The sequence below is a fragment of the Myotis daubentonii genome, chromosome 2, assembly GCF_963259705.1.
Source record: "Myotis daubentonii chromosome 2, mMyoDau2.1, whole genome shotgun sequence".
Lineage (NCBI taxonomy): Eukaryota > Metazoa > Chordata > Mammalia > Chiroptera > Vespertilionidae > Myotis > Myotis daubentonii.
In genome coordinates this window covers 163,461,601-163,487,485 of record NC_081841.1, presented here as the reverse complement: position 1 = coordinate 163,487,485, position 25,885 = coordinate 163,461,601, and the positions used below count along the sequence as shown (strand labels likewise).

At 38.4% G+C, this 25,885-nt stretch overlaps 1 protein-coding gene across 18 annotated transcripts in view; it reads left to right on the top strand.

Moving 5' to 3' along the window:
* The window catches only part of MYCBP2 (MYC binding protein 2), a 300,050-nt gene that overhangs the window by 33,405 nt on the left and 240,760 nt on the right, over positions 1-25,885 (top strand). For all 18 annotated transcript variants that reach the window (XR_009451352.1, XM_059684877.1, XM_059684883.1 and 15 more), the window contains exons 2-3: positions 15,836-15,911; positions 21,611-21,826. Coding sequence is in view for 17 of the 18 variants with exons in the window: in XM_059684877.1 (XP_059540860.1) it covers positions 15,836-15,911; positions 21,611-21,826 (292 nt within the window). In the remaining variant the exon portion in view is untranslated. The remainder of the gene's footprint in view (positions 1-15,835; positions 15,912-21,610; positions 21,827-25,885) is intronic.

Here is a 25,885-nt window from a genome sequence, read left to right as displayed (position 1 = left end):
CGTTCCGTCTTTTAGTTGTATTTTTGAAGTGGTTGTTCAAGGCAGCAAACTGTTTACCTATGCCGCCATCTTGGTTTCTTCACGATAAAACTCTTGAGATTGTCCCACAAGTCTCTGTTTGTTTTTCCTTTGTCAGTATTTTTTTCTTTTTGTTCTTCAGATTGGATTATTTTATTGATTCATTTTTAGATTCACATTTTCCTCTATCATCACCATTCTCTTACTGAGTCCAGGGAATTTTTTTATTTCAAATATTATATTGTTCAGTTTTAAAATTTACATTTTAAAAATAATTTCTCTTTGTCTTCCGAAAACTATTTTCCATTCAGTTCAAGTGTATTTGCCTTTACTTGATGGAACATACTTACAGCAGTTGCTCTAGAGCAGTGGTTCTCAACCTGTGGGTCGCGACCCCTTTGGGGGTCAAATGACCCTTTCACAGGGGTTGCCTAAGATCATTGGAAAACACATATATAATTACATATTGTTTTTGTGATTAATCACTATGCTTTAATTATGTTCAATTTGTAACAATGAAATTGGGGTCACCACAACATGAGGAACTGTATTAAAGGGTCACGGCATTAGGAAGGTTGAGAACCACTGCTCTAGAGGTATTGTTGGGTTACAGCATCTGGATCATCTCAGGGTTGGCATCTATTGTTTTTTCCTTGAAATGGATCATATTTTTTCTTGAGTTTTGCATTGTGAGAATTTTGAATTGTGAATGTTATGTTTTATAAACTCTGGCTTATCACAATTCTTTGGAGAATATTGATTTTTGTTGTTTCTATTAGCAGACTATCAACCCATTTCGGTTCAGATGGCAAATTTGGTCTTGCCTTCTGTGAGTAGTGGTTCAAATTTGAGTTCAATTCTCAGAGCCTTTGCTATGTTTGTACATACCTGTACAGCTCCAAAGTAAGCCCAAAACTTGTGTTGGTTTATAGACAGAATTAGGGAATCCCCTTTTCGATCTTTTCTCCTTTCCAGGTTTTCTTCCACCTTCTCCAGCAGGCATGAGCCTCTTTCCCCCAATTTCTGTGGCCAGAAAAATAGGGTTTCTCTTGGAATTTTAATTTCTGGATTGTTGCTCTGTATGCAGTGATTGCTTCCTGGCCTTTGGGCAAAACTATTAGAAAAAGAAAAAAAAGGAGAACAAAAAACAAAACCAGGATGGGAAGCTCACTCTAACTATGGGTCATTTTTCTAAGTTTGACTCCCCTCCACAATCTGCTTTTGTTTGCTTTTTAGAGTTCTCAAGCAATTCATCCTCCCTTCCTCTCTTTCTCCTTCCTTCTTTCCTTTTCTTTTTTCTTTTTGGTATTTTGTCTAGTTTTTAATTGTAAACAGTGGGAAAGACAAGCTGTATCACATTGGAAATAGAATTCCTTCTCTGCCTGTTTTTAAGATGTTCCTCTTTATATTTCATTTTTAGTAATTTGACTATACAGTGCCTAAATATTTTTTGTGTGTATATCCTGTGCTTAGTGTTCATTGACCTTCTTAGCTCTGCATAATGTGAATTTTTGTTTAATTTGTCACATTTTGGCCATTATCTCTTCAAATGTTATTTCAAACCCAACCTCTTATTTCCTTCTCAGAATCCAGTTATACATATATGAGACTGCTTGATATGGATGAGGGGTCAGCAAATTTATTTTGTAAAGGGCAAGATACTAGTTTAGGCTTTGAAGGCAATATAGTTTCTGTTCCAACTATTCTACCCTGTGGTTAAAGCTTGAAAGCAGCCATAGTCAGTATGTAAATAGAGGAGCATGGCTGTGTTTCACTATAATTGTATTTACAGAAATAGGTGGCAGGCTAGATTTGAACTGTAGGCTGTAGTTTGCTGACTCCTGAGGTAGACAGTGAAAATTGTTGAAGCAATATTGTGAATTCAGGGGTAAAATCAAATAAGTGAAGAACACAAATATTGGCAATAATTAATGTTTGGGGAACTGGGTGAATGAGGATAAGGGTGTAGAAGAGACTAGAAAGAAAAGTTTAGGACCGGGTTATTATGTTCTAGGTACTGGTTTATTTGAGAACCGTAGTTTAACTTTCAATTTATAAAAATATCTCTAATAACATTCTAGAGGCTGAAAGGGTGCAGATTCCCAAAGCAGGAGTATCTTTAAAGTAGCAATTACAGTACTGACAGGTGATAATGAATCCTGGGAAATGGCAGTCGGAACAGATGAAATAGAACAAGTTTGAGAGACATTTTGGTATTAGAGGATGAAGAAAGAATGTGTAACAGGTACTAGATTTCAAGAAATAATGCCTTTCCTCTAGATAGCATGGGAGGAAGAACTAGTTTCTCAAGAGTCCATTTTTTGGTGCCCTTCTATATAAATTTCTTTCTTGGCTATTTCAGCCAGTCCTATGATTTCAATTATTGCCTAAATATTTCTGACTTCCTGGTCTGTGGTTGTAGCTAAAACCTTTCCCAGGATACCTGGATTTTGACAGTTCTAATGCTGGGAGTCTTTCAATCCTGTCAGTATATTCAAAGGTTCCTCATGAATATACTATTACTTAGAACCTACCTCTTTTTTTGTAGGTCTGAGACATTATCTTGAAGTTGGCATTAAGAGATCATAATTATCTAACACCCACTCACTCCTACCTTTTGTACAGAAGGCAGGGAGAAGCAACATTTTATTGGAAAAGTGAATTGAGGTCAGAGAAGGGACTAGAGAATTTAGAAATTAATGTTTAAAGGGAAAGAGGAAGGAGACAAAGAATTAATTTATCTTTTGGATAAGAGACTTTGTAGCTGGTGTTCTTAGTGTCCTAGCCATATGTCTTTGACATTCATTTCCATACTGTCTACTTACATCTCTGACTTTCTGCCTGAGACCTTTCGTACTACCTATGGAGACATGCTTGAAATACCAGAAGGTAAATCCCTTCAGAAAGACTTCAACCAGTGATGGGTGAGGAGTTGGTGGATAAATACCTCATTTTTCTCATCCTTTAGTTAGGATAACTGAGCCATGTTCTATACCAGCGGTTCTCAACCTGTGGGTCGCGACCTCTTTGGCAGTCGAACCACCCTTTCACAGGGGTCGCCTGATACCATCCTGCATATCAGATATTTACATTATGATTCATAACAGTAGCAACATTACAGTTATGAAGTAGCAATGAAAATAATTTTATGGTTGGGTCACAACATGAGGAACTGTATTTAAAGGGCCAGAAGGTTGAGAACCACTGTTCTATACCATCTATTAGAGTTCTCCGGTAGAATCATGCTCTAGTTGCCCATCTCAGGATAACTGCATGGTCTAAAGTCATAACTTTTCAGAGATTTAGTTCCTTACTATCCTCCTACCCTCTTCCCCACCCTTTTGCTTTATCTTTTGTTCTCCCCTCCTTTTTATTTTTTTTCTTCTGCTGCCCTGCCCACTGCAATGGTAGCTTTATTTATAGTTCTTACTCCCACCTCTCACCCCTATGTGAAGATTTCCAAATAAGATTAAGAGACTGAAGCTATATATAGGGAATCAGTTTGCATCTTGCCCTTAGATCAACTTAAAATCTCATTTCTTGTTACTGATTATCAGGCTAGGATGAGTAAATAAAAGTTTTCTACTTAGTAATTAGATGACTATTCCTCCCTGATTTACTTGGTGATGCTTGAACACAGGGATGAAAGTATCATTACATTAATTACACAGAAGTCTGCTTCTATAGAAAAGCTTCAGTTTACATATAGTGTTTTATAAATTACTTGATTTTTAAAAATTGGTGTTATATTCAGTGACTTAGATAATTCAATTTTTAATTCCTTATTGTTTGTGGATTATTTTAAAATTTCTATAAAAGTAATTGTTATGTTATCCTATATAATAAAGAGGTAATATGCAAATTGACCATCATGCCCTCACACAAGATGGCCGCCCCCATGTGGTCACAAGATGGCCAGCAGGGGAGGGCAGTTGCGGGTGATCAGGCCACTAGGGGAGGGCAGTTAGGGGCAACCAGGCCAGCAGGGGAGGACAGTGGGGCAACCAGGCCGGCAGGGGAGGGCAGGTGGGGGTGACTGGGCTGGCAGGGGAGGGCAGTTGGGGGCAATTGGGCTGGTAGGGGAGTGGTTTAGTGGTGATCAGGCAGGCAGGCGAGTGGTTGAGAGCCAGCAGTCCAGATTGTGGGTCCCAGATTGGAGAGGGTATAGGCTGGGCTGAGGGACACCTCCCCCCCCAGCTCCCACTGCCAGTGCATGAATTTTGTGCACCGGGCCTCTAGTTTTACAAATAAAAGTGCTTTACTTTTTCCTTTCAACCATTATGACTTTTTTTTTTTTTTGGCTTGACTTACTTCCAGTACAGTATTAAGTAGATGTGGTGGTGATAGTATAAGTCCATGTGTTTTTTTCCCATACTTAGTGGAGGTATTTAATTTTTCATCATTGACTATAATTAATGTTAGTACAGGTTTTTTAATAGATAGTCTTTACCAGATTAAGTAACTTCTTTTTCTAGCTCACTGAGGCATGCCATCATAAATAGTGGTTTTAAAAAAATTCTTCTGCTAATATAGTTTCTAGTTTTTGAAGATACTTTCTATGCTACTATTGAAGTGATCATATTCTTCCCCCTTCCCCTCATTCTGGTATTATGTTAAATTGCATCAATTGGATTTTTTATTTTACCTATTTTCCCTTTTGTATATTTCTGGACATTGAGATTATTTTTAGGTTGATGACTTTTTTCCTCTTATTTTTTAATGAGATATAATTCACATAACCATAAAATATACCTTATAAAAGTATACAACTTAGTGGTTTTTAGTATATTCACAAAGTTGTACAAGCAGACTATTTCTTTTTCACCCCAGAAAAGAAATTCCATACCTATTAATAATCACTCCCCTTCTCATTTCCATAGCCCCTGGAAACCACTAATCAACTTCTTGTTTCTATATATTTGTGTGTCTGGACATCTATAATAATAAAAGTGTAATATGCTAATTAGACTGGACGTCCTTCCTTCCAGACAAAGCCACAGGGGTGGGGGCCAAGGCAGAGGCGGCAGTGGCCTCTGGCCTTGGTGGTGGGCGGGGGCCATAGTGGCAGGAGCCGGGGCCAAGGCCCTTGCATGAATTTTGTGCATCGGGCCTCAAGTTTCATATAAATGGAATCATACAATTTGTGACCTTTCCTGGTCTTTGTTTCTTTCACTTTGCATAATTTTTTTAAGCTTCATCTATATTGTAGCATGTGTCTACTTCATTCCTAATTATGGCTGACTAATATTTCATTAAGTGGATGTCTCACATTTTGTTTATCCATTTATCAATTGATGAACATTAGGGTTATTTCCACTTTTGGCCTGTGTGGCATTTTTTGCTTCTTTGTTTGTGGGAGATATTGGCCTGAAATTTCCTTATTTCAAAATACCCCTTTTAAAAGGTTTTGTATGATTTGTTTTGTATGAAATGTTTCTTCTTTTTATATTCTTAGGAAGAGTTCATCTAAGATCAGTATTGTTTGAAAGAATGTATCAGCTAATTCCTTAAATGTTTAGAGGAATTCACTGGCAAAGCCATCTAAGTCCAGAGTTTTCTTTGTGGCAAGGTTTTGATTAGAGATTCAGATACTGTATTTTTTCCTTGGTTAGTGTTTGGAAGTTATATTTTTCAAGATATTTGTCCATCTTATTTAAGTTATGTAACTTATGGGCACATCTGTAGTGACATCCCCCTTTTTATTTCTCAAATTGGTAATACGCACTTTTATTTTTTTCCTGATCAATCTTGCTAGAGGTTTATTATATTTATTAAATTTTGGCTCTTTAATTTTCTTTCTTGAATGTTTGTTCTCCATTTCATTGATAACTGCTCTTATTTTATATTCCTCTCTTTTTACAACCTTTCCATTTAATTTGCTGCATTTTTGTTTTTACTAGCTTCTTAAGTTGTAAGCCTGGATAATTTATTTTCAGACTTTCTTTTCATTATATGCATTTATGTATTTGCAAAAAGCTATATAATTCCCATGGGCAAATACTTTGGCTGCATTTCATAAGTTTTTATATGTCATATTTCATTTTCATTTAATTGAACATATTTTCTAATTTCCATTGTAACTTTTTATTATATCTCTTCTACACATAGTTTATTTAGAAATCTGGTTTTTAGGTTACCAGACATTTGGGAATTTCTTAATTTTCTTTCTGTTGATTTCTAGTTTAATTTTCCAGTGATCACAGTCCTTTTAAATTTGTTGTGACTTGGTCTGTGGTCCAGCATATTGTTGATTTTGGTAAGTATTCTACATATATTAGAAAATAATGTGCATTCTTCAGTTGTTGGTTGTGTTTTTCTTTATATGTCAATTAGGTCAAGTTGATTATGTTTATGAATTTTTCTGTATCCTTGCTATTTTGTCCTCTTCTTGTTCTGTCAGTTGGAAGATATGTTAAAATCTACCCTTTTGTGAATTTTTTTTCTCCTATTCTCAGTTTTGCTTCATATGTTTTGAAGCTATGTTATTAATAGATGCATTTAAATTTAGGATTGTTATGTTTTCCTTTTATTTGACCCTTTTAGCATTATGAACTGCTCTGCTCATCTTTAATAATACTTGGAGCCTTAAATATTACTTTGTCAAATACTACTATTTGGGGAGGCTGGTGAATTGAATTTATTGAGGTGATATTGGTTAAGAAAATTGTATAGGTTTCAAGTGTACAGTTCTGTAATACATCATCTGTATATTGTATTCTGTGTTCACCACCCAAAGTCAAGTCTCCTGTCACCATAGTAATTATTAAAGGAAGACTTTCCTTTTGTTTTTTTAGTTTGTTTTATTTATTTTTTATTATTGACATTATTACAGATGTCCCCTATTCTTTCCCCCACTTCCTCCCTCCACCCAGCCCCCACCTCACCCCATATATGGCTATGCAAATATGAATATAAGTTCTTTGATTTATTTCTTCTGGTCTCCCCCCCCCCCCCCCATACACACACACACCCCTCTCCCTTCTGAGATGTTAGTCTTTTTCATGCATCTGGACCTATTTTGTTCATCAGTTTATTTTGTTCATTAGATTCCAAATCTGACTAGCTTATTTCACTTAGCATAATTGTCTCCAGGTCTATTCATGCTTTTGCAAAGGGTAAGAAATCCTTTTTTATAGCCACATAGTATTCTATTGTGTAGATGTACCATAGCACTTTTATCCCTGACTGGGAATCGGACCATGACCTACTGATGGGCACTTGGGCTGTTTCCAGATCTTAACTACTGTAAATAATGCTGCTATGAACATAGGGGTGCACATATTCTTTCTGATTGGTGTTTCGGGATTCTTCTTATCAGAAGGGGAATCGCTGGGTCAAATGGCAGTTCCATTTTTTTTTTTTTTTTGAGGAGACTTCATACTGCTTCCCATAGTGGCTGCACCAGTCTGCCTCCCACCAGCAGTGTACTAGGGATCCCTTTTCTCAACATCCTTGCCAGCACTTATTGTTTGCTGATTATTGATGGTAGCCACTCTGGCAGGTATGAGGTGATATCTCATTGTAAGTCTTTTTTTAAATCTTTATTGTTGAAAATATTTAATGTGTCCCCATTTTCCCCTATTAACCCCTTCTAGCCCACTCCCACCCATTGCCCCAGGCCTTCACTATCCTATTATCTGTGTCCATGGGTTATGCATATATACATACAAGTTCTTTGGTTGATCTCTTCCCACCCACCCACCGACCCACCCCTGCCTTCCCTCTGAGAGTCAGCAGTCTGTTTCATGCTTCTATGTCTCTGGAACTATTTTGTTCATCAGTTTATTTTGTTCATTAGATTCCACATATGAGTGAGATCATGCGATATTTGTCTTTCTCTGACTGGCTTATTTCACTTAGCATAATACTCATTGTAGTTTTAATTTGCATCTCTCTAAGTTTGTATTTCTGATAGTGTTGGCATGTTGATAATGAATTATATCAGGTTTTGTGCGTTTAAAATATCTCTATTTTTGTCTTTGTTTTTAAAGGATATATTTGATAGGTATATAATTCTAGATTACTAGGTCCCCCCCCCCCCCCCCCGCAAGCACTTTTCAGCACAAAGAATGGAAGTGATCAATCTTATTGTTGTTCCCTTGAGTCTATCTTTTACCTCTGGATGCTTTAAGATTTTTTTTCTTTATCCTTCAATTCAGGAGTTTGTGCCTAGCATTTGGTGTGCCAAGGTGTAGTTTTTCTTTGCATTTTCCTGATTTTCTTGAATCTGGGTGGTTGATTTCTTCCCTCACTTTTGTAAAATTGTCATGAGTTATCTATCTCTTCACATGGTGCTTTTGGCCCATTCTTTTTTCCTTTTTGTTTTGTCTTGGATTCCTGTTACATAAATATGAGACCATATGACTGTGTCCCACATGTTACACTCTCTATTTTGTTCATCTGTTCTCTCTCTTTTTTTAATATGTGTTTTAAAGAATATATCTTTATTGATTTCAGAGAGGAAGGGAGAGGGAGAGAGAGAGAGAGAGAGAACCATCAATGAGAGAGAGACATTGATCGGGTGCCTCCTACATGAGCCCTATTGGGGATCAAGCCCTGCAACCCGGGCATATGCCCTGACTGGGAATCAAACCGTGACCTCCTGGTTCATAGGTTGATGCTCAACCACTGAGCCACACCAGCTGAACATCAGTTGCCTCTTGTATGCACCCTTCTTGGGGATCGAACCTCTTGATTATCTGTATCATTCTTTTGTTTCCTTGGATGTCTTGTAATGTTTACTGGTATTGTGTGCCTAACATTGTGTGTAAAAGAACAGTTATTTTCTTTCAGAGAAGTTTGTTCTTTGCTGTGTTAGACAGATAGGGTGAAGTATTGACTACCTCAGTCCAATCAAGGATTAAATAGACTTCTCTCTCTACTGGGATTTTGTCTTTTAAACACTGGGAGACTGTGAGAAATTGACTTTGGCCTATTGGCATAGTCTTCTTATTCTTCCTCCATGCCCCATCACTAAGCAGATCTACCATTGGGAAAACTGGCCACATATTTGGGGCTTTTCTTGAGTTCAAGTCCATCATTCCAATGCATGCAAGACATCTAAAGCACCAGTAGCTTCTGGTTTCCCTTAGTAGAGTACCCTGTTTAAGCTAAGCTCGATTTTCACTTGTTCCCAAACTCTGCAAATGCCCCCTTGGAAGAATATGAATACCCTTGGAAGTGCTCTTTCATCTCTGGATTTTTAGTTCATCTGTCCTAAATTACTTCCATAGCTTCTTATGTTTAAATTTATCTTTATTATTGAAATATTACAGATGTCTCCCTTTTTTCCCCATTGACCCCCTTCACACCCCCCTCAAGCCTTCATGGCACTATTGTCTGTGTCCATGGGTTTTGCATATCCTATATAATAAAAGCCTAATATGCGAATTGTCCCCTCTGGCAGTCGTTCTACTGAGAGACTGGGAGTTCAACCGCTTGCTATGATGTGTGCTGACCAGCAGGGGGTGGCGTGGAACATGGCAAGCATTGGCGACGTGCTGTGACTTCTCACCGGCTACCCGGGGGTGGGGGTGATGGGGACGAAGGTGCGGGGTGTCCGCCGAGTTCGCTGTCACTCCCCCTGCTACCCTCCCCTGGGACACCAGGGTTCGTGCTGGGGATGCCCCTGCGCTCAGGTGCCGGTGCCCGCGAGGAGCCTGCCCTGCACCCACGCAGCCTCTTCAGGGTTAGCTGGACTGCAGCTGCTGGGACCGCAGGGCCGGTCAGGTGTCACACAGGAGCCAGTCTGCGAGGCCAGCTGGGAGAGAGCGTTCTGCCGGCCCGGCTTCCGTGTGGCACCACTGGGTGGCCCAGAGGCCCACGCTGCACCCTGGCCCGCAGCCAGCTGCGCTTACCGCATCTCTGCATGGGGACTCTGGTGTTGTGACTTAGGTGGAGGAGGGCGCATGGAGGCCTGGGGGCCCAGGTGCTGCCCAGGGCCCAGAGGTCAGCTGGGACCTTCCCTTCCACACCAGATGCTTGCGCTTTGATAGCTGGCCAGGCCTTAGGGACCACACCCATGCATGAATTTCATGCACCGGGCTTCTAGTATACATATAAGTTCTTTGCTTAATCTTCTCCTGCCCCTTTTCCCCTTTCCTCTGAGACTTGTCAGCCTGTTCCATGCTTTTATGTCTCTGGATCTATTTTTTTTTTTATAAGTTTACTTTATTCATTAGATTCCACATCTGTGTGAGATCATGTGATACCTGTCTTTCTCTGACTGTCTTATTTTTGAAGGAAGAGTAGTGGCTTGCCCCTATCTAGTATCCTACTTTAGAAAAGTGGAAGTCAGGAGTTAATCTTGGTAAAAAGAAAAGGCAGATAATTTTAGAGTGCTTATTTGTATAAGCATAGTGATATTTTGAACAGTTTTATCTGAGTTGCATACAGTAGGTCCTCGGGTTATGTCGGAGATCCGTTCCTACGGCGTGACGTAACATGATTTCTGCCATAAGTCGGAACCCACCTACGTCATAAGCACCAACGTCACTCACATGGAGCACGTACACAGCAGTAATGAAGTGAAACAGTAAAAAAATTTAAAAGAAAGATGACAATTCCTGACCTTTACTTGTGGTAAATAAATAATAAAAAACATAAAGCACATATGTACATACGTCAAAATGACGGACCTTTTTTTTTTTTTTTTTTTTTTTTTTTTTTTTTTTTACAAATGGAGATGGCTATGTAACCATGAAATGATGTACATTGAGTCTGACGTAACCCAAGGACTGCCTGTACCATTAATTACGGTGTTTTTTTTTTTCTTTCTGACATGAGCCTGTTAATCAAAATATGTTCTATACTGCGAGTCGTCAAACTGGTCCACAGACCAAATCAGCGCAATTCCTGTTTTTGTATGACCTGTGAGCTAAGAAAACATTCTCCCAGAAATAAAGTTTTTTTGTAATACAACTATGCTCATCTATGTGCTGTCTATGGCTGTTTTTATGCTGTAAAAGTTGAGTAGTTGCAACAGAGATTCAATGGTCTACAAAGGATAAAATATTTGCTATCTGATCTTTTACAGAAAAAAAAAATATTTGCCTTTTCCTGCCTTAGACCATAGACTCAGGAATTTTTAAATTTCTCATTGCTAAGGCAAATTAAACAAAAGATTGAAACCCATGGCTCTGTGGTTGAGCGTTGACCTATGAACCAATAGGTCATGGTTTGATTCCTGGTCAGGGCATATGCTCGGGTTGTGGGCTTGATCCCCAGTGTGGGGCATGCAGGAGGCAGCTGTTCAGTGATTCTTTCTCATCACTGATGTTTCTGTCTCTCTCTCCCTCTCCCTTCCTCTCTGAAATCAACAAAAATATATTTTAAAAAAACACCCTCTTATTCCTGAAGTTCTTTGAATTTGGATTTACTAAAATCCTAGCATTTTAGAATTAAAAGGAATCTCAGAGATAATCTCCTTAATCTTGTTATTTTCCAGATGAAGAAACAGATTCAGAGAGAGGTTTTACAATTAAATTATGACTAATTTTTGTTTTGTTAGAAAACAGACTCAGTAGTAATCTGGTAGAGAAACTAATGAACTATATCATGGAACAACTTGCAAAATTCATTGGTCCTCATATTGCAGAGTGTTTGGTTTTCCTTAAACAATGATTGTCATTATGAATGTTCCTTCTTTGGCATTTTTAAAGTAAACATTTTAAAATAAATATTTAAAGCATGTTAATAGCCTTTGCCTTTCATTACTACACATAATTCTTTCAAATCTCATGGGTATGGGGTTCTTTGTATGAAAAGGCTAAAAAACTTATAGGATCAATTCCAGACATTCTTCATTAAGCTCCTATTTGATAGAGGATTTAAAGTGCTAAATCACCAGAAATTCCAAGATGAATTGTTCATGTGTAAGACTGCTTTCTAGAGTTTTTCTTTTATCCATTCTCAGATATTATGAAAAATTTATTTAAGCTTAGTTTTCAAATGCAGTCATGTAATGGGATCTTATCCTATCTAATAAAGAGGGAATATGCTAATTGACCCTCATGCTGTTGCAAAGATGGTGGCGCCCACAGCCAATAAGGAGGGAATATGCTATTTGACTGCCCGCCCTCAAAGATGGCAGTGCCCACAGCCAGTAAGGAGGGAATATGCTAATTGACTGCCATGCCCTCAAAGATGGCCACACGCCTGCCTCCAGAATCCCCCAGTCCCCTTAGCCCCCCAGTCTCCTAGGGCCACCTGAGGTGCAGGCAAGCCTCAGATGGCAGCTGCCCAGCCACCTAGGGCCGCCGGAGGCTCAGGTAACCAGGGCCGGCTGAGGCTTACGCTGCTGGCAGTGGTAGCTGCCGGCAGTGGCAGCAGCAGAGGTGTGATGGGGGCATAGCCTTCCCCTGATCGCCGGGTCGCCTCCCGCCCCTGAGGGCTCCCAGACTGTGAGAGAGGGCAGGCCAGGCTGAGGGACCCCCCCTCCAGTGCATGAATTTTCATGCACTGAGCCTTTAGTACTACTAATAAATAGCATTTTTATTTTCTAATGTTGAAATGAGTTTTCATTATATAATGTTTAATTTATTACTGGCTCTTTTTGATAGCCCTCTACTTCTAAAACAATCCAAATCAACAACACACACAGTAAAATTAATTTCTGGGGATTTGGGAAAGCTGATTCTTCAGCTGATCTATATTCAGGAATTAGTAGGTTCAGTTTTATTTAAATTGTTATAACTAATTAAATGTAAAATGCATAGAAAGAAATCTATCTTGTAATTTGAACATTCAAGAAGTCCATTAAAGCCCGCCTGGTGTGGCTCAAGTGGTTGAGTGTCATCCCAGGTACCAGGAGGTCACAGGTTCAATTCCTGGTCAGGGCACATACCCTGGTTATGGGCTTGATATCCTGTAGAGGGTGTGCAGGAGGGAGCCTTCCTCTCAGCAGTGTTTCTATCTCGCTCTCCCTCTCCCTTTCTTCTCTCTGAAATCAATTAAAAATTTTTTGAAGTCTCTTAAGCAAGGCAGATAAAAATATTGATGTATACTGGTGAAAATTTAGGTTCATGATAACTAGGCTTCAGGAAATTCATCTTAATTTGGATTTATATATTCGTTCCTCTGACAGTTCATTTTGAGTGAACTTTGATGCTTTTATAATTTGCATAGAAGGAGCTAACCTTTTAGCAGTAACATACTCCTGTTGCTCAGATAACTGATTTTACTCAAATAAACTTTAGTATAAAAGGAGGTTGGTTTCCTAAGTCATATATGAGAAATATTTTCATTAATGTGTTTGTTCATCTAATATTTCTTGAACATCCATGATGTGTCAGACACTGATGCAGGTGCTGAAAGTGTGGAGTTGAAGTAGACATTCTTCATGCTCTCACATTACTCGTAGTTGAATAGATTATGTAAGCAGGTATATTTGCTCATGTGTAGCATTTGATAGCTGTTGGTCACTCTCTTTACTTTTGTAGCTTACTCTACTGGGGAAATCTCATTCACATACATGGTTTCCATTACCTTTTTTGCACCACAATCTGCATAAAATAATTCTATGGGTAACTCCTTAATGGACATTTCTGGCTAGATATCCTTTAATGTTTGTTCTATCTATGGATCTATCCTTGGTTCTCTCCTTATTTACTCTTTGTGTAACGCTCATAGCTATAGCTCTGAACTTTCTTTTCAACCCTTCCTTTCTCCTCCATCCTACTTTCTCTTTCTCAAAATAGTATTGGGTTCCAGGTACTTTTCTGGGCAAAGAGCTAGAGTAATAAGAAAGAAAGACATGGTCTCTGCACTCTTGAGGCATACAGGTTGTGAGGGAATGATGCATTTAACAGATAATCCCATACACAATTATATTTGTAGATTACACAATGAAACACAAGTACAAAATGAAATGAGGGTGTGTATTACGGAAACTAACCCAGTCTGGGACATTCCTGAGTAAGTGACTCATATACTGGGACCTCAGAGAATAAGAGTGGTTAGCAGGGAATGTGGGAGAGAATTCCAGGTAGAGGGAGAACCTCTGTGAAAGTCCCTGAGGAGCTTAGCCAGTCCAGACCATTGAAAAAGATGTCTTTGTGGCTGGAGTATGAAGAACAAGTTGGAAATGACTGCAGAATGAGGCAGGAGAGACTGGCAGAGGTCAGATATCGGTAGAGGAGCTTTTAAGCCGTCATTTCCTTTAGACCAGTGGTTCTCAACCTTCTGGCCCTTTAAATACAATTCCTCATGTTGTGACCCAACCACAAAATTATTTTCGTTGCTACTTCATAACTGTAATGTTGCTACTGTTATGAATCATAATGTAAATATCTGATATGCAGGGTGGTCTTAGGCGACCCCTGTGAAAGGGTCGTTGGACCGCCAAAGGAGTCGCGACCCACAGGTTGAGAACCGCTGCTTTAGACTTTATCCTAAGAGAATCGAGAAGATATTAATAGAGTTGTTTGGTGTGTGTGTGTTGTTGTTTTCTATGTTTTTTGTGTGTGTTTTTTTTCATTTGTTTCTTTTTGTCAATAGTTTTAAGTGGGGGAATTACCTACACAGATTTGTGTTTTAAGAAGTTGACTTGCGTTTTTAATGTGATGAATGGAATGAAGGGGACGCAAATATCAATGTGCAGAAATGTGTTATGACGGTTTTGCAGTGGTCCAGGCAGGATGTGGTGGTGACTTAGATTATTAGCTTAGCAGCAGTAGAGATGTAGATAGATTCAAGAACTGTATGAGATACAATTGACAGGATTTTGTGATTATTTTGGTTTATGGAGTGAAGCTGAAGGAAGTGTCGAGGAAAAAATTTACATATGCTTGTTCACATCTATCTTGTTAACATTTTAGAATCTTCAAAATCTTTTTCATTAGTTAAACATCTTCAAAATCAAATCCATTTTTTTCTTTAGCAAAGTAATTCTTCCTTTTGACTTCCATACTTTTGTGAATGACATCCCTACCTCTAAGTGACTTAGCCTTACTACGGCTTCCACTAATTGGTTAGCAAGTGTTATGGATTTGAACTCTGTATCATGTAGAGTCTCTTTCTTCTCCTCTTCCTCCTCCTCTTCCTCTCCCCCTTCTCCTCCTGCTTCTCCGCTCTCTTCACCTTTTGTCTTTATTATAGCAATAGCACCCTCTTGCTTTTTATCCAAGTCTCGGAGCTCCTTGAGGGCAAGAACTGTCTTTTTTATCTTGTATCTAAATTTAGTACCTAGAAGTGTGTACTTCAGCATGATAGACATAAAAAATATTAGATGAAATTAAAATGTTTTCTTTGAGTCATATTTCTTCCACTCTAATTCTCATTATTTGCCTCATTTATTTTTTCTTTCTCAGAGTCATTTAGGGACTTCTTTTTGCTTAAAAGAATAATTTGGCCTCAGGGCTGTGAGGTAATGAAAAACTGGCTGCTGGATGTAGGAAGTCTATGAGTTGGGGTTTATTTATAGTAATTTGCTAAAAATGGACTCCTGGCCATTTTTGCACTGTAGTCCTCACTACTACAAAGAGCAGATTTTTCTGGGAAGGGAACATAGTTGATATTTATTAGCATTTCCACTGTTAAATAAAGTTTAAAAACCTCCATTTGATGCCTTTAAATTTTTTTTAATTTTATAAAACTACTTGCAAAATTCAAGTCTTTTATCATTTCATGTGTATTGCTTAGATAATCTAGTATTGTGTTATTTCAATAGCTACATTATATGGTAGTATCTTACTGTTTCATAGAAAGGAAGTTTGTAGGATACATATTTAAGTCTCTACTTTGGAAGTACCTATTTTTAATAGCTTTGTATGTCCTAATATTGAACTTTCATAATTTTTCCACGTTTTTACATTTCTAGGAATAAGAAAATTTTAAATAAGAAGAAGTTGAAAAGAAAACAGAAGAGCAAATCAAAAGTCAAGACAAGAAGCAAGGTAAAACTGCTGGCAGTTTATCAGAAATAAGGAATTTTTTTATGTAGTAATTTGAATTACAATGCCAAGATTAAAAAGGTGTGAGTATAATTAGCACACCATCTCACGTCTCTGTGTTAAAGTAATTTTTTAGAAGCCTCTTAGTATTTAATTACACCGCTTAGCTTCATATTTCGATCAGTAGGCTAGAAGTTAATAACTGGATCCTGAAAATTGTTTATTATTTATTCTTATTTTTGATTTGGGGGAAACATAACCATTTCTCTTCTTTCTTACACTCTGACTACCTGTACTACAAACTGAGTAGAATTGGCTTGTGAGTTGGGACCTGAATTTGGGTTCATCATATGCCTATGCGTGTGTCATGAATTAGGGAGAATCTTGGTGCATCTATATTGCTCTGAGATTCTTTTGACTGGGTGGCAGTGCAAAAGAAAATGCAATATAGAATATTTTAATTAGGTGGGATTTTAGCAATCAAAGATCTCATTTTCTACCTAAGACAAAACTCTTTGCTATAAAATTCATCTAGTTTTTTCTTAAACATTTTCAGGGTCCAGATTCTGCTTTCTATATAAGAGTCTCTTTTCTTTTGAACAGTACTAAGAAGCCTAGACAGGAGGAAGAGAAGAGTCATAACTATGATTTCTAAACAGCTCCACTTTTGGTTAATATAGCTTAGCATGGCCTGTATATCATATTTAAGTTCTAGAGACAGTTTCCTGCTCTTTCCAATTAGTGTTCTTGCTATTGTAACTGAGAGAAATCAACTTTAAAGTAGTAAACAAACAAAACACTTCCAAAAGGATAAGGGACAAAATTTATTTGGTGGCTCTATCTTGAGACAGAGATGGATTCAGGGATTAAATAATTCATCAAATCTATGTCTTTGTCTCTTGCTTCGGTGTGGGCTTATTGCCTGTGGCTGAGCACTAAGGCTGCTGGCAGCTCCATCTTCATTTTCTTTGAGCAAGAGACATCTCTCCTACTGGTTCTAGCAGAATGTCTTGGGTATGATTTTTTTATTAACCTGTATTATTTACATTGGTGTTGGAGATTAGGTACTTTGGTTAGAGGTGAGCACCCCAATGAGCAGGCCATGTGGAATGGGAGAAGGGTTACCCTAAGGAAAATGTTGCTGGGTGGGCAGATAGTATATTTTCACTCTATCACCTCTTACTACTCTGCTTTTGAGATAGAAGAGAAAAGTGGAGAGCATTCTTAATGTACTTACTATATATATATATATATATATATATATATATATATATATATATATGTATGTATGTATAAAAAATTAACAGATTTATATTCATTTAGATTTCCAACCTCTACCCCTTATCCACTTTTTGGATTTATGTGCAGAGTCATAGTATGGGAATCTTGAAGATCTTTTTAAGTTCTTTTAAGCTTTCATTTAGTGATATTCCTAAAGGTGGTAGTATATGATATCAGGATAATGTGGGATAGTCAAGGTTTTTTTGTCCCTTTCAATTCTGTCTCTATCTTTGTGCCCTTTGTAATTCTCAGTTCTTATCTAGCTTCAGGTTTTATATCTGCTATCGCCTTTATAGAAGTAGCTTGTAATAAGAATGATATAAAAATGCATTCTTATATTCCTCAAATATTAATTGCATACTGACTATGTGTAGGTATTATGCTAGATATTTGGGTTAGGAAGATAAATAAGAAACATTTCCTACTTATGATAAGCATATAAAATAGTAACATTTTTTTAGTCTCCTTGCCCTCTGTTACTGTTTTTGGACTATTTTTCGTCCACCCTCTTTTTAAAAAAGTTATGTAAAAAATGCCAATGGGCTTTTTTCCCCATATTTTTTAAAAACAAGTATTTCTTTTCAGCAAAACAAATAAACAAAAAATCCATTTATCTATACTACCATATCTCCTTTCTTACTGTCATTGACCCCTCTACTAGTATTTTTTCTCATCCATTAGCCATGTCCTTTATTTAATTCCTTCTTATTCAGTTTAGTTACCACAGTTGTTGGGTTTTTTTTGTTGTTGGTTTTTTTTTTAGAATAACTCTTGCTTAATTAATCTACAGTATTAGTTCCCTATGGCTGCTGTACCAAATCACACAAACTTGCTGGTTTAAAACAGTGCAAATTATCTTACAGTTCTCAAAGTCTGAAGTTCAAAATGAGTCTCACTGGACTAAAGTTAAGATGTATGTAAGGCTATATTCCTCTGGAGTCTCTAGGAGAGAATTCTTTTTTTTTTCTTTTCTTTTTTTTTTTTTTTTTTTTTTTACCTTTTCCAGCTTTAGAGGCTGCCTGTATCCCCTGGATACAGGCAGCCTCTAAACCTTAGTATTGCAAACTCAAAGCCAGCAATGGTTGGTTGAGTTTTCTCATGCTGCCTCACTCCAACACTTTCTCCTTCTTTGACTGTCCTGACACCCTCTCACATTTATAAGGACCCTTGTGATTAATTGGACCCGCCCAGGTAATCCACATAAATCTCTCCATCCTAAGATTTAATTTAATCATGTCTTAAGGGCCCTTTTACCAGGTGAGGTAACATAGTCACAGGTTCCTGGGATTAGGGTGAATACATTTTTGCAGGCCATTATTCTGCCTACCACATCTTCCTTTCCTCCATCTATATTTGTTGCATCCGTCTTACAAAACTCAATCTTATACGAATCCAGCTGTTTTCTCTTCTCCTTCAGATGACTATCATGTGCTGCTAAGAGGAGTTTAAACAAGAGTTTATTGGTACCAGTACATGTTCAAATGAACCTTCCATAGCCAGACTATCTTCTTATTTTTTTCTGGTCAATTAGGTCTTTCATTTTCTCCTATTACTATTTCAGACCATTGCCCGTCTCCTCAGACTTCTGATAAATCCTACCCTCTAGCAAATGACTTTACTTTTTTATAGGAGAAATAAAATCCATTACACAGGAAATTTCCTCACCATCCTGCTTCAAATGGTCTTAGGTCATTATCTTAGTAGCAGAACCTGAGACTGGGATTTGAAGTGTACATTTTAGTGAGTTTTGAATGATACAATCAAGGTTCAGAACATTTTCATCATCCCTGGGAGTTTCCTCTTCCTTTGCTGCATTCCATTTCTCCCTGAAGCCCTGGATGTAGGCAACCACAGATGTATTTTTTTTTTGTGGTTATAGATTATTTGTCATTTTCTAGAATTTCATATAAATGTAATCATACAGTGTGTACTTTTTAATATCTGGCTTCTTTCCCTCAGGATAGTGATTTTGAGTTGTGTACATGTTGTGCATATTAACCAGCTTAGTCTTATTTTTTGCTGATTAGTTACCCCATTATATGGATATATCCTGATTTGTTAATCCATTCACCCTTTTGACATTTACATGTTGTTTCCAGTTTATGGCCATTGCAGATGAAGCTTTTATGAACATTTATCTAGTAGTCTTTGTGTGAATATATGTGTTGGTGGTTTTTGTGGGGGTGGTGGTGTAAATATCTAGGAGTAGAATGATTAGGCAGTGTTTCCTTCCATGACTTGCCAGAGGATTCAGAAGACCCAAAGCAATTTATACTAATGACTAAGACTAAGTACAACAAAAGGTACATACGCAGTAGGCAGCAGGAAAAAAATGTTTTGGAGGTGTCTAAGGAGTTATGGCACAGGCTTCCTAATTTTTCCTTGGACATGCTTCCTCTTAGGCAGTGAACTACAGGGGTATGTGTAGAATGTTTCTGCCCAGGAAAGCTCATTAGAGTCAGGATCCAAGAATTTTATGGGGGTCTGGTCATATAGTCATATCCTGCTGTGCAGCCAGCATGGCAAGTGAATCTCAGGTGATATCACATAGTATATCACAGATTGAAACTCAGGTTCAACCTTGATATTTGTACAAAGCAATAGGACAAGCCAGAATCATCAACAGCTAACGAAGAAAAGTCTAAAGACCACACTCCCAAGGATTTACCAAGGATCAGTCATGGTTCCCTTGGAGAATTACAAGGAATAAGAAATCATACCTGCAGTGTTAACTCTTTCCTCACAGGAGTACAATTGCTGGGATTTATTGTAAGCACATGTTTAAATTTATAAGAAACTGCCACACTTTTTCCAAGGTAGCAGTATCATTTTACATTCCTTTTAGCAATGTGTGAGAGATCCAGTTTCTCCAGATTCTCACCAGCATTTGATTATCACTATTTTTTATTCTAGCCAGTATGATAGGTATCATATATATATATATATATATATATATATATATATATATATATAATTTTTTTTTAATTTATATTTCCTAATGGCTTATGATATTGAACCTTTTTCTATGTGCTTATTTTATTTGCCTTCTGTATATCTTCTTTAGTGACATGTCTGTTAATGTGTTTTGCCCATTTTTTTGACTGGATTACCTGTTTGTTTTTCACTGTTGAGTTTTGAAAATTCTTTGTATATTCTAGATGCTTTTTTTTTGCAGACTTCTTAAGATTCTTTAAGCATCTTCTGCAAATAAAGGCATTTTGTTTTCTAGAAGATACTTTCTAAGTATACTTTTTATTTCTTTTTCTTGGCTTATTGCACTGGCATATCTGGTACAGTTTTGAATCAAATTGCTTAGAATAGATATCTTTGCCTTGTTTGCAGTCTTAGTTTGCAAGCATTGTTTTTTACTGTGTTAGCTATGGTATGCATATGGGAAATTACACTGCTTTTCCAGTGTTGAGCCAACCTTGATTTTGGGTTATCATGATGTGTTACCTTTTTTATATATTGTTAGATTTGGATTGCTAATATTTTCTTTTTTAAATATCTCTAGAGGACATATTTACATATTATGTCTCAATTAACATTAGTACATTTTTTATTTAATAAAGAGTTTTTCATTTTTCACCAATTATTTATGGAAGAAGTGTATCATTTTTTGAGATCAAGTGTTTTTGGTACTTGAGTTATCATTTTATTTATCTTGCATACTTCCTAGAAATACTCTAATTATTGGAACTTGCATTTGTAGAATATCTTAAACCAATTGTCTGTATATTTATAATGTAAATGTTGATATAAAAGAGTGGTTGTGGTCTGATGAATAAAATGCTGGGAGAAGACAGAAATTATTTAATTTTAATAAATTACTAAGCATGTGATTTTTAGTATTTATCAAGACTGATAGCAAAGAAACAGCTTTAGGAAAGTGTATGTTCATAATCTATAGTTTTCATAGTATTGCCACTATTTGAATGAGAATGAAATTTGAAGAATTAACTAAAATTAAGGGTTTTTCTTTTTAGCCCTAATATCTGTTTAAATCCCTATATCTACTTTTAAAAGAAATAAAAATGTAATACAACATTTGTGGTAAGTCATTGAGACTCTACAATACATTTGGTGTCTCTTAGAAAAGCTCCCAATTAATGTCCTTTGAGACTATAGCAGTTAAGCTATATTGACTCAATTCCCATCACGGGATAATAAGGTATTCCTAAGTTCTTCACCTGCCCCTTTCTAGCCCTTGTCAAGTTGGTTATTGCTGTGTTACTCAGAAAGTAATGAAGTATAGTAGAAAGGGCACTATAAGTAGATTTAGATTATTTTTGCTCTGCCAATTATGTGACTTCTGAAGGTCATCTAGCATGTCTAATTCTAATATTTTTATTTTTTTATTTAAAATTAGAATTAATGATGGAAAGGAATATGAAATTGAAGTATTATATCTTGTATTTCAGTCTGAAAACTTGGAGAATACAGTAATCATACCAGATATCAAACTACATAGCAATCCTTCTGCGTTTAATATTTATTGCAATGTACGCCATTGCGTTCTGGAATGGCAGAAAAAGGAAACATCATTGGCAGCTGCATCTAAGAACTCTGTTCAGAGTGGAGAATCAGATAGTGATGAAGAGGAGGAATCCAAAGAGCCCCCTATCAAGCTTCCAAAGGTAAGTCACTAAGTTCCACTTAGATGCATAACGTATGGGTGTCTTGGCTATTACACATATATTTGCATTGCTAACATACCTTGCTTTTTATAAGATTGTGCACTAAAAATGAGGTGGCTTAAGAGTAAAAATAGGTTTGGAGCAGATCAGGAAAGCTCTATGCAACTTTAGAACTGGAGTGCTAACAAAGTTAATAATTGGTAACTCAAGGGAGTACTTGGAAAAACTAGGAAAGGGAGATCAATAAGTTGGAGTCTATACAGTGGAAATGGTGCTTTGAAGGCATGGAGTCATTGCTGATGGAAGTGGAGATCTGAGCCAGTGGGCTGCCATTATGGTGGGCCCAGAAGAAGCGCCAGCTACCACAAGGCTAATAAAAGCCTGGAAAGCTGGGGTTGCTGCCTGCTGGGGAGGGAGCTCTTGTACATGTGCACATTTTTATTTTTCTTGAAATAGAACTGGAAGGGCTCCTGTCCGTGCAGTACCTGAGCTGAGAGCTTTTACCTTTTTTTCCTAAGGCTATTGTTGTACTCTTGCTATTCTGGCTCCCTTGCCTAGGAAAAATTACATATGAACCAACAAAACTTCCACATTGTTCCAAGATTGCTCCCTTATTTACCAGAGGCATGTAAAATAATTGATGTAATAGAAATAGGTACCATAGTAGAACAAACTATTCTTAAAGTACTCTGTTCTATTAAAGTATTGGTATATTTCAAGACTATAATGTTATTATAAATATATTTTTTTCTTTTCTGTATAGTAGGTGTAGTTAGTAATTCTAAAAAGAATGGGCAAAAATGTAAACATTTAAAAACTGTACCTTTGTCATAAATGATGTATGCATCTGCTTTTTTCTAAATACAGACATTTTAGAATGATTTTTTCATAAATGATTCATGTATGTTGTCCTTTTACTAAACTAATACCTTAAGACTATGCCTTGAAAATGTCTTTATATGTGTATATGGCATCCTATCTAATAAAAGAGAAACATGGTAATTAGCCATACCTCCGCTACCCTTCCATTGGCTAATCAGGGCGATATGCAAATTAACTGCTAGCCAAGATGGCGGCCGGCAGCCAGGCAGCTTGAAGCTAACATGAGGCTTGCTTGCTTCAGTGACGGAGGAAGCCAATGTTCCCCGCCTGACGCTGCCGGCCTCTGAGCTTGCAGTTTGAAACGTTGTTACAAATATAGAAGCTAAACAAAACCCCAGAAACCTGCTTTCAGCCAGCCGGGATCTCAGAGCTGGAGTTGAAACAGTATTTCGATTATAGAACCCAAACAAACCAGATACCTGCTTTCAGCAGCTGAGGCCTCAGAGCTGGGGCCAAGCCTCTCAGGTAAAGCTGGCCAAGAATAAAAAGGAAAAAAAGAAAAAAAAGAGCGGTTGGGAACTTCAGTCACCCGCCAACCTGAAAACAGCCCTCAGCCCCTCATCCAGACTGGCCAGGCACCCCAGTGGGGACCCCCACCCTGAAGGGTGTGTGACCAGCTGCAAACAGCCATCATCCCCTCACCCAGGCTGGCCAGGCACCCCAGTGGGGACCCCCACCCTGATCCAGGACACCCTTCAGGGAAAACCAACCAGCCCCAACCCATGCACCAGGCCTCTATCCTGTATATTAAAAGGGTAATATGCCTCCCAGCACTGGGATCAGCGGAGCCGCGAGGCCTCCCGGCACCAGGATCAGCGTGACAGGGGGCAAGGCCAAACCCCCCATATCGCCCTGTGGCTCTGTGTGTGACAGGGGGCGGGGCCACAACCTCCCTATCCACCCTGCTCTGTTCGTGACAGGGTGCGGCGCCCCAACCCCCTGATCTGCCCTGCTCTTTGTGTGACAGGGTGCGGCGCCCCAGACCTCCCTTCCCCCGCGCGCCCTGCTCTGTGTGTGATGGGGTAGAGCCATAACCTCCCCATCAGCCCTGCCCTGAGTGTGACAGGGTGCGGCGCCCCAACCCCCTGATCTGCCCTGCTCTGTGTGTGACAGGGGGCGGTGCCCCAACTCCCCTATGGGCCCTACTCTGTGAGTGACTGGGGAGAGCTCCTCAACCCCCTGATGGGCCCTGCTCTGGGCATGACAGGGGTACCTCCCCAAACCCCTGGTGGGCCCTGCTCTGTGTGTGACTGGGGGGAGCTCCCCAACCCCCTGATTGACCCTGCTCTGTGCGTGACAGCGTACGGAGCCCCAACCCCCCTGATGGGCCCTGCTCTGTGCGTGACAGGGGACAACGCCCAAACCCCCTGATTGGCCCTGCTCTGTGGGTGACAGGGGGTGGCACTGTAACCTCCCCACCAACCCTGCCTTGAGTGTTACAGGGGGCAGTGCCCCAACCCCCCAATCGGCCCTACCCTGAGCGTGACTGAGGGTGGCATCGCAACCTCCAGATCCGCCCTGCTCTGTGCATTACAGGGGGTGCGCCCCAACCGCCCAATCAGCCCTGCTCTGAGCCCAACCAGGGGCTGCACCTAGGGATTGGGCCTCCCCTCTGCCACCCAGGAGCAGGCCTAAGCCAGCAGGTCGTTATCTCCCGAGGGGTCCCAGACTGCAAGAGGGCACAGGCAAGGCTGAGGGACCCCCCTCCCCCCCGAGTGCACAAATTTTTGTGCACCGGGCCTCTAGTATCATATAAATATTTTATTACTTGGAAATAGCAGCTAAGGTACAACCTGTGTTTCTGATCTGGTTTCTTTCACACACTTCATGGTGGATATTTTTAAGGGTATCACTGTCCTTAATTATTACTGTTGATTTCTTCTCACCTTATTCTCAGCAGATGACTTGCTTCCTATTTCATAGGGTAATAGAGGTTTTGTGACTTTCCTCATTCAGCCTCTTAACAACCATCTTCAGGTGTCCTTATTTCTTCTCTTTCCCTTAGTCCCTATCTTTCAGTGTCCTTAATTGTACCTCCTCCAGTAGCTTTTTTCTTTAACTTAAAACAAACTGGCTCATCTTTCCATGTGAACCTCTCCAGTTAGAGATCCTGGTCTCTAATTCTTATTTCTTATACTTAATTAGGGGAGGTTGAGGAAAAATATATTGTTAAGTTAGGATATGAGGCTATGTAATATACTTTTGATAACAATTCTATTCTATGTGTGGGTAATTCACACTGTACTATAATTACCCAGCTTAAGTTTAGCATTGGGAAGGAAAATAAAAACCCAGAGAAATCTTTCACACAGATCTTCAGATTTTGAACAGTAAGCTGTAGTTGAAATGAAAAGATACTGCACAGTTGAAAACAACCAACCCTTAGAATGGTTTTAATGAGTATTTAAAAAATAAAATATCAGGCATTTTTTAACATAGTTGAAACTATAAAAAGATTCTGAAACTATAAAAAGATTCTAAGTCAAAAGGGATCTTTCAAAGAAAATCAGATTATCCAAATAATTAATAAAGAGTTTTTCATCAAATACTGATCCATCAGGAAAAAGGGTATACAGATTAAGAACATGGGGAGTAGAGTCAAACTGCCTGGGTTCAAATACTCACCATTAAACATACTAGCTGTGTGAATCTGGGAAAGTTATGCAACCTCTTTGTGCCTTAGTTTTGACATGTATGAAATGGGGATAATACCTACTCATAGAGTTGTAGTGTGAAGATTCTGTGAATTAGTAAATATCAAATGCATGCCTGCTCAATAAATGATATCTGTAGTTATAAACACCAGGTTAGGTACAAATAAGAAAATGTGTAGGTGCAAATAAATTTTATTACTTTTCAAGGAAATCTTCATTTTATTAGGAAATACTTTATATCCAGGGAAATGAAGCTTCTTGTATGCCCACCACTGCCACTACACTAATTCCAACCCCCATTAATACTTTTTAGACTACTGCCATATTGCCTAACTGCTTTAATCTCACCACTCTCTCATGGATCTGTCTTACCAACAACCAGTATCTTTACTAAAAAATAGAAGTTTGATCAAACTCATTTGTTCAAAATCTTCAATAATTCCAATTCACAAGACAAAATCTGAAAGTGGTTACATGACATCTAGGCCCTTCATGGGCCAAACTCCTGCTCTCTGCCTTTTGC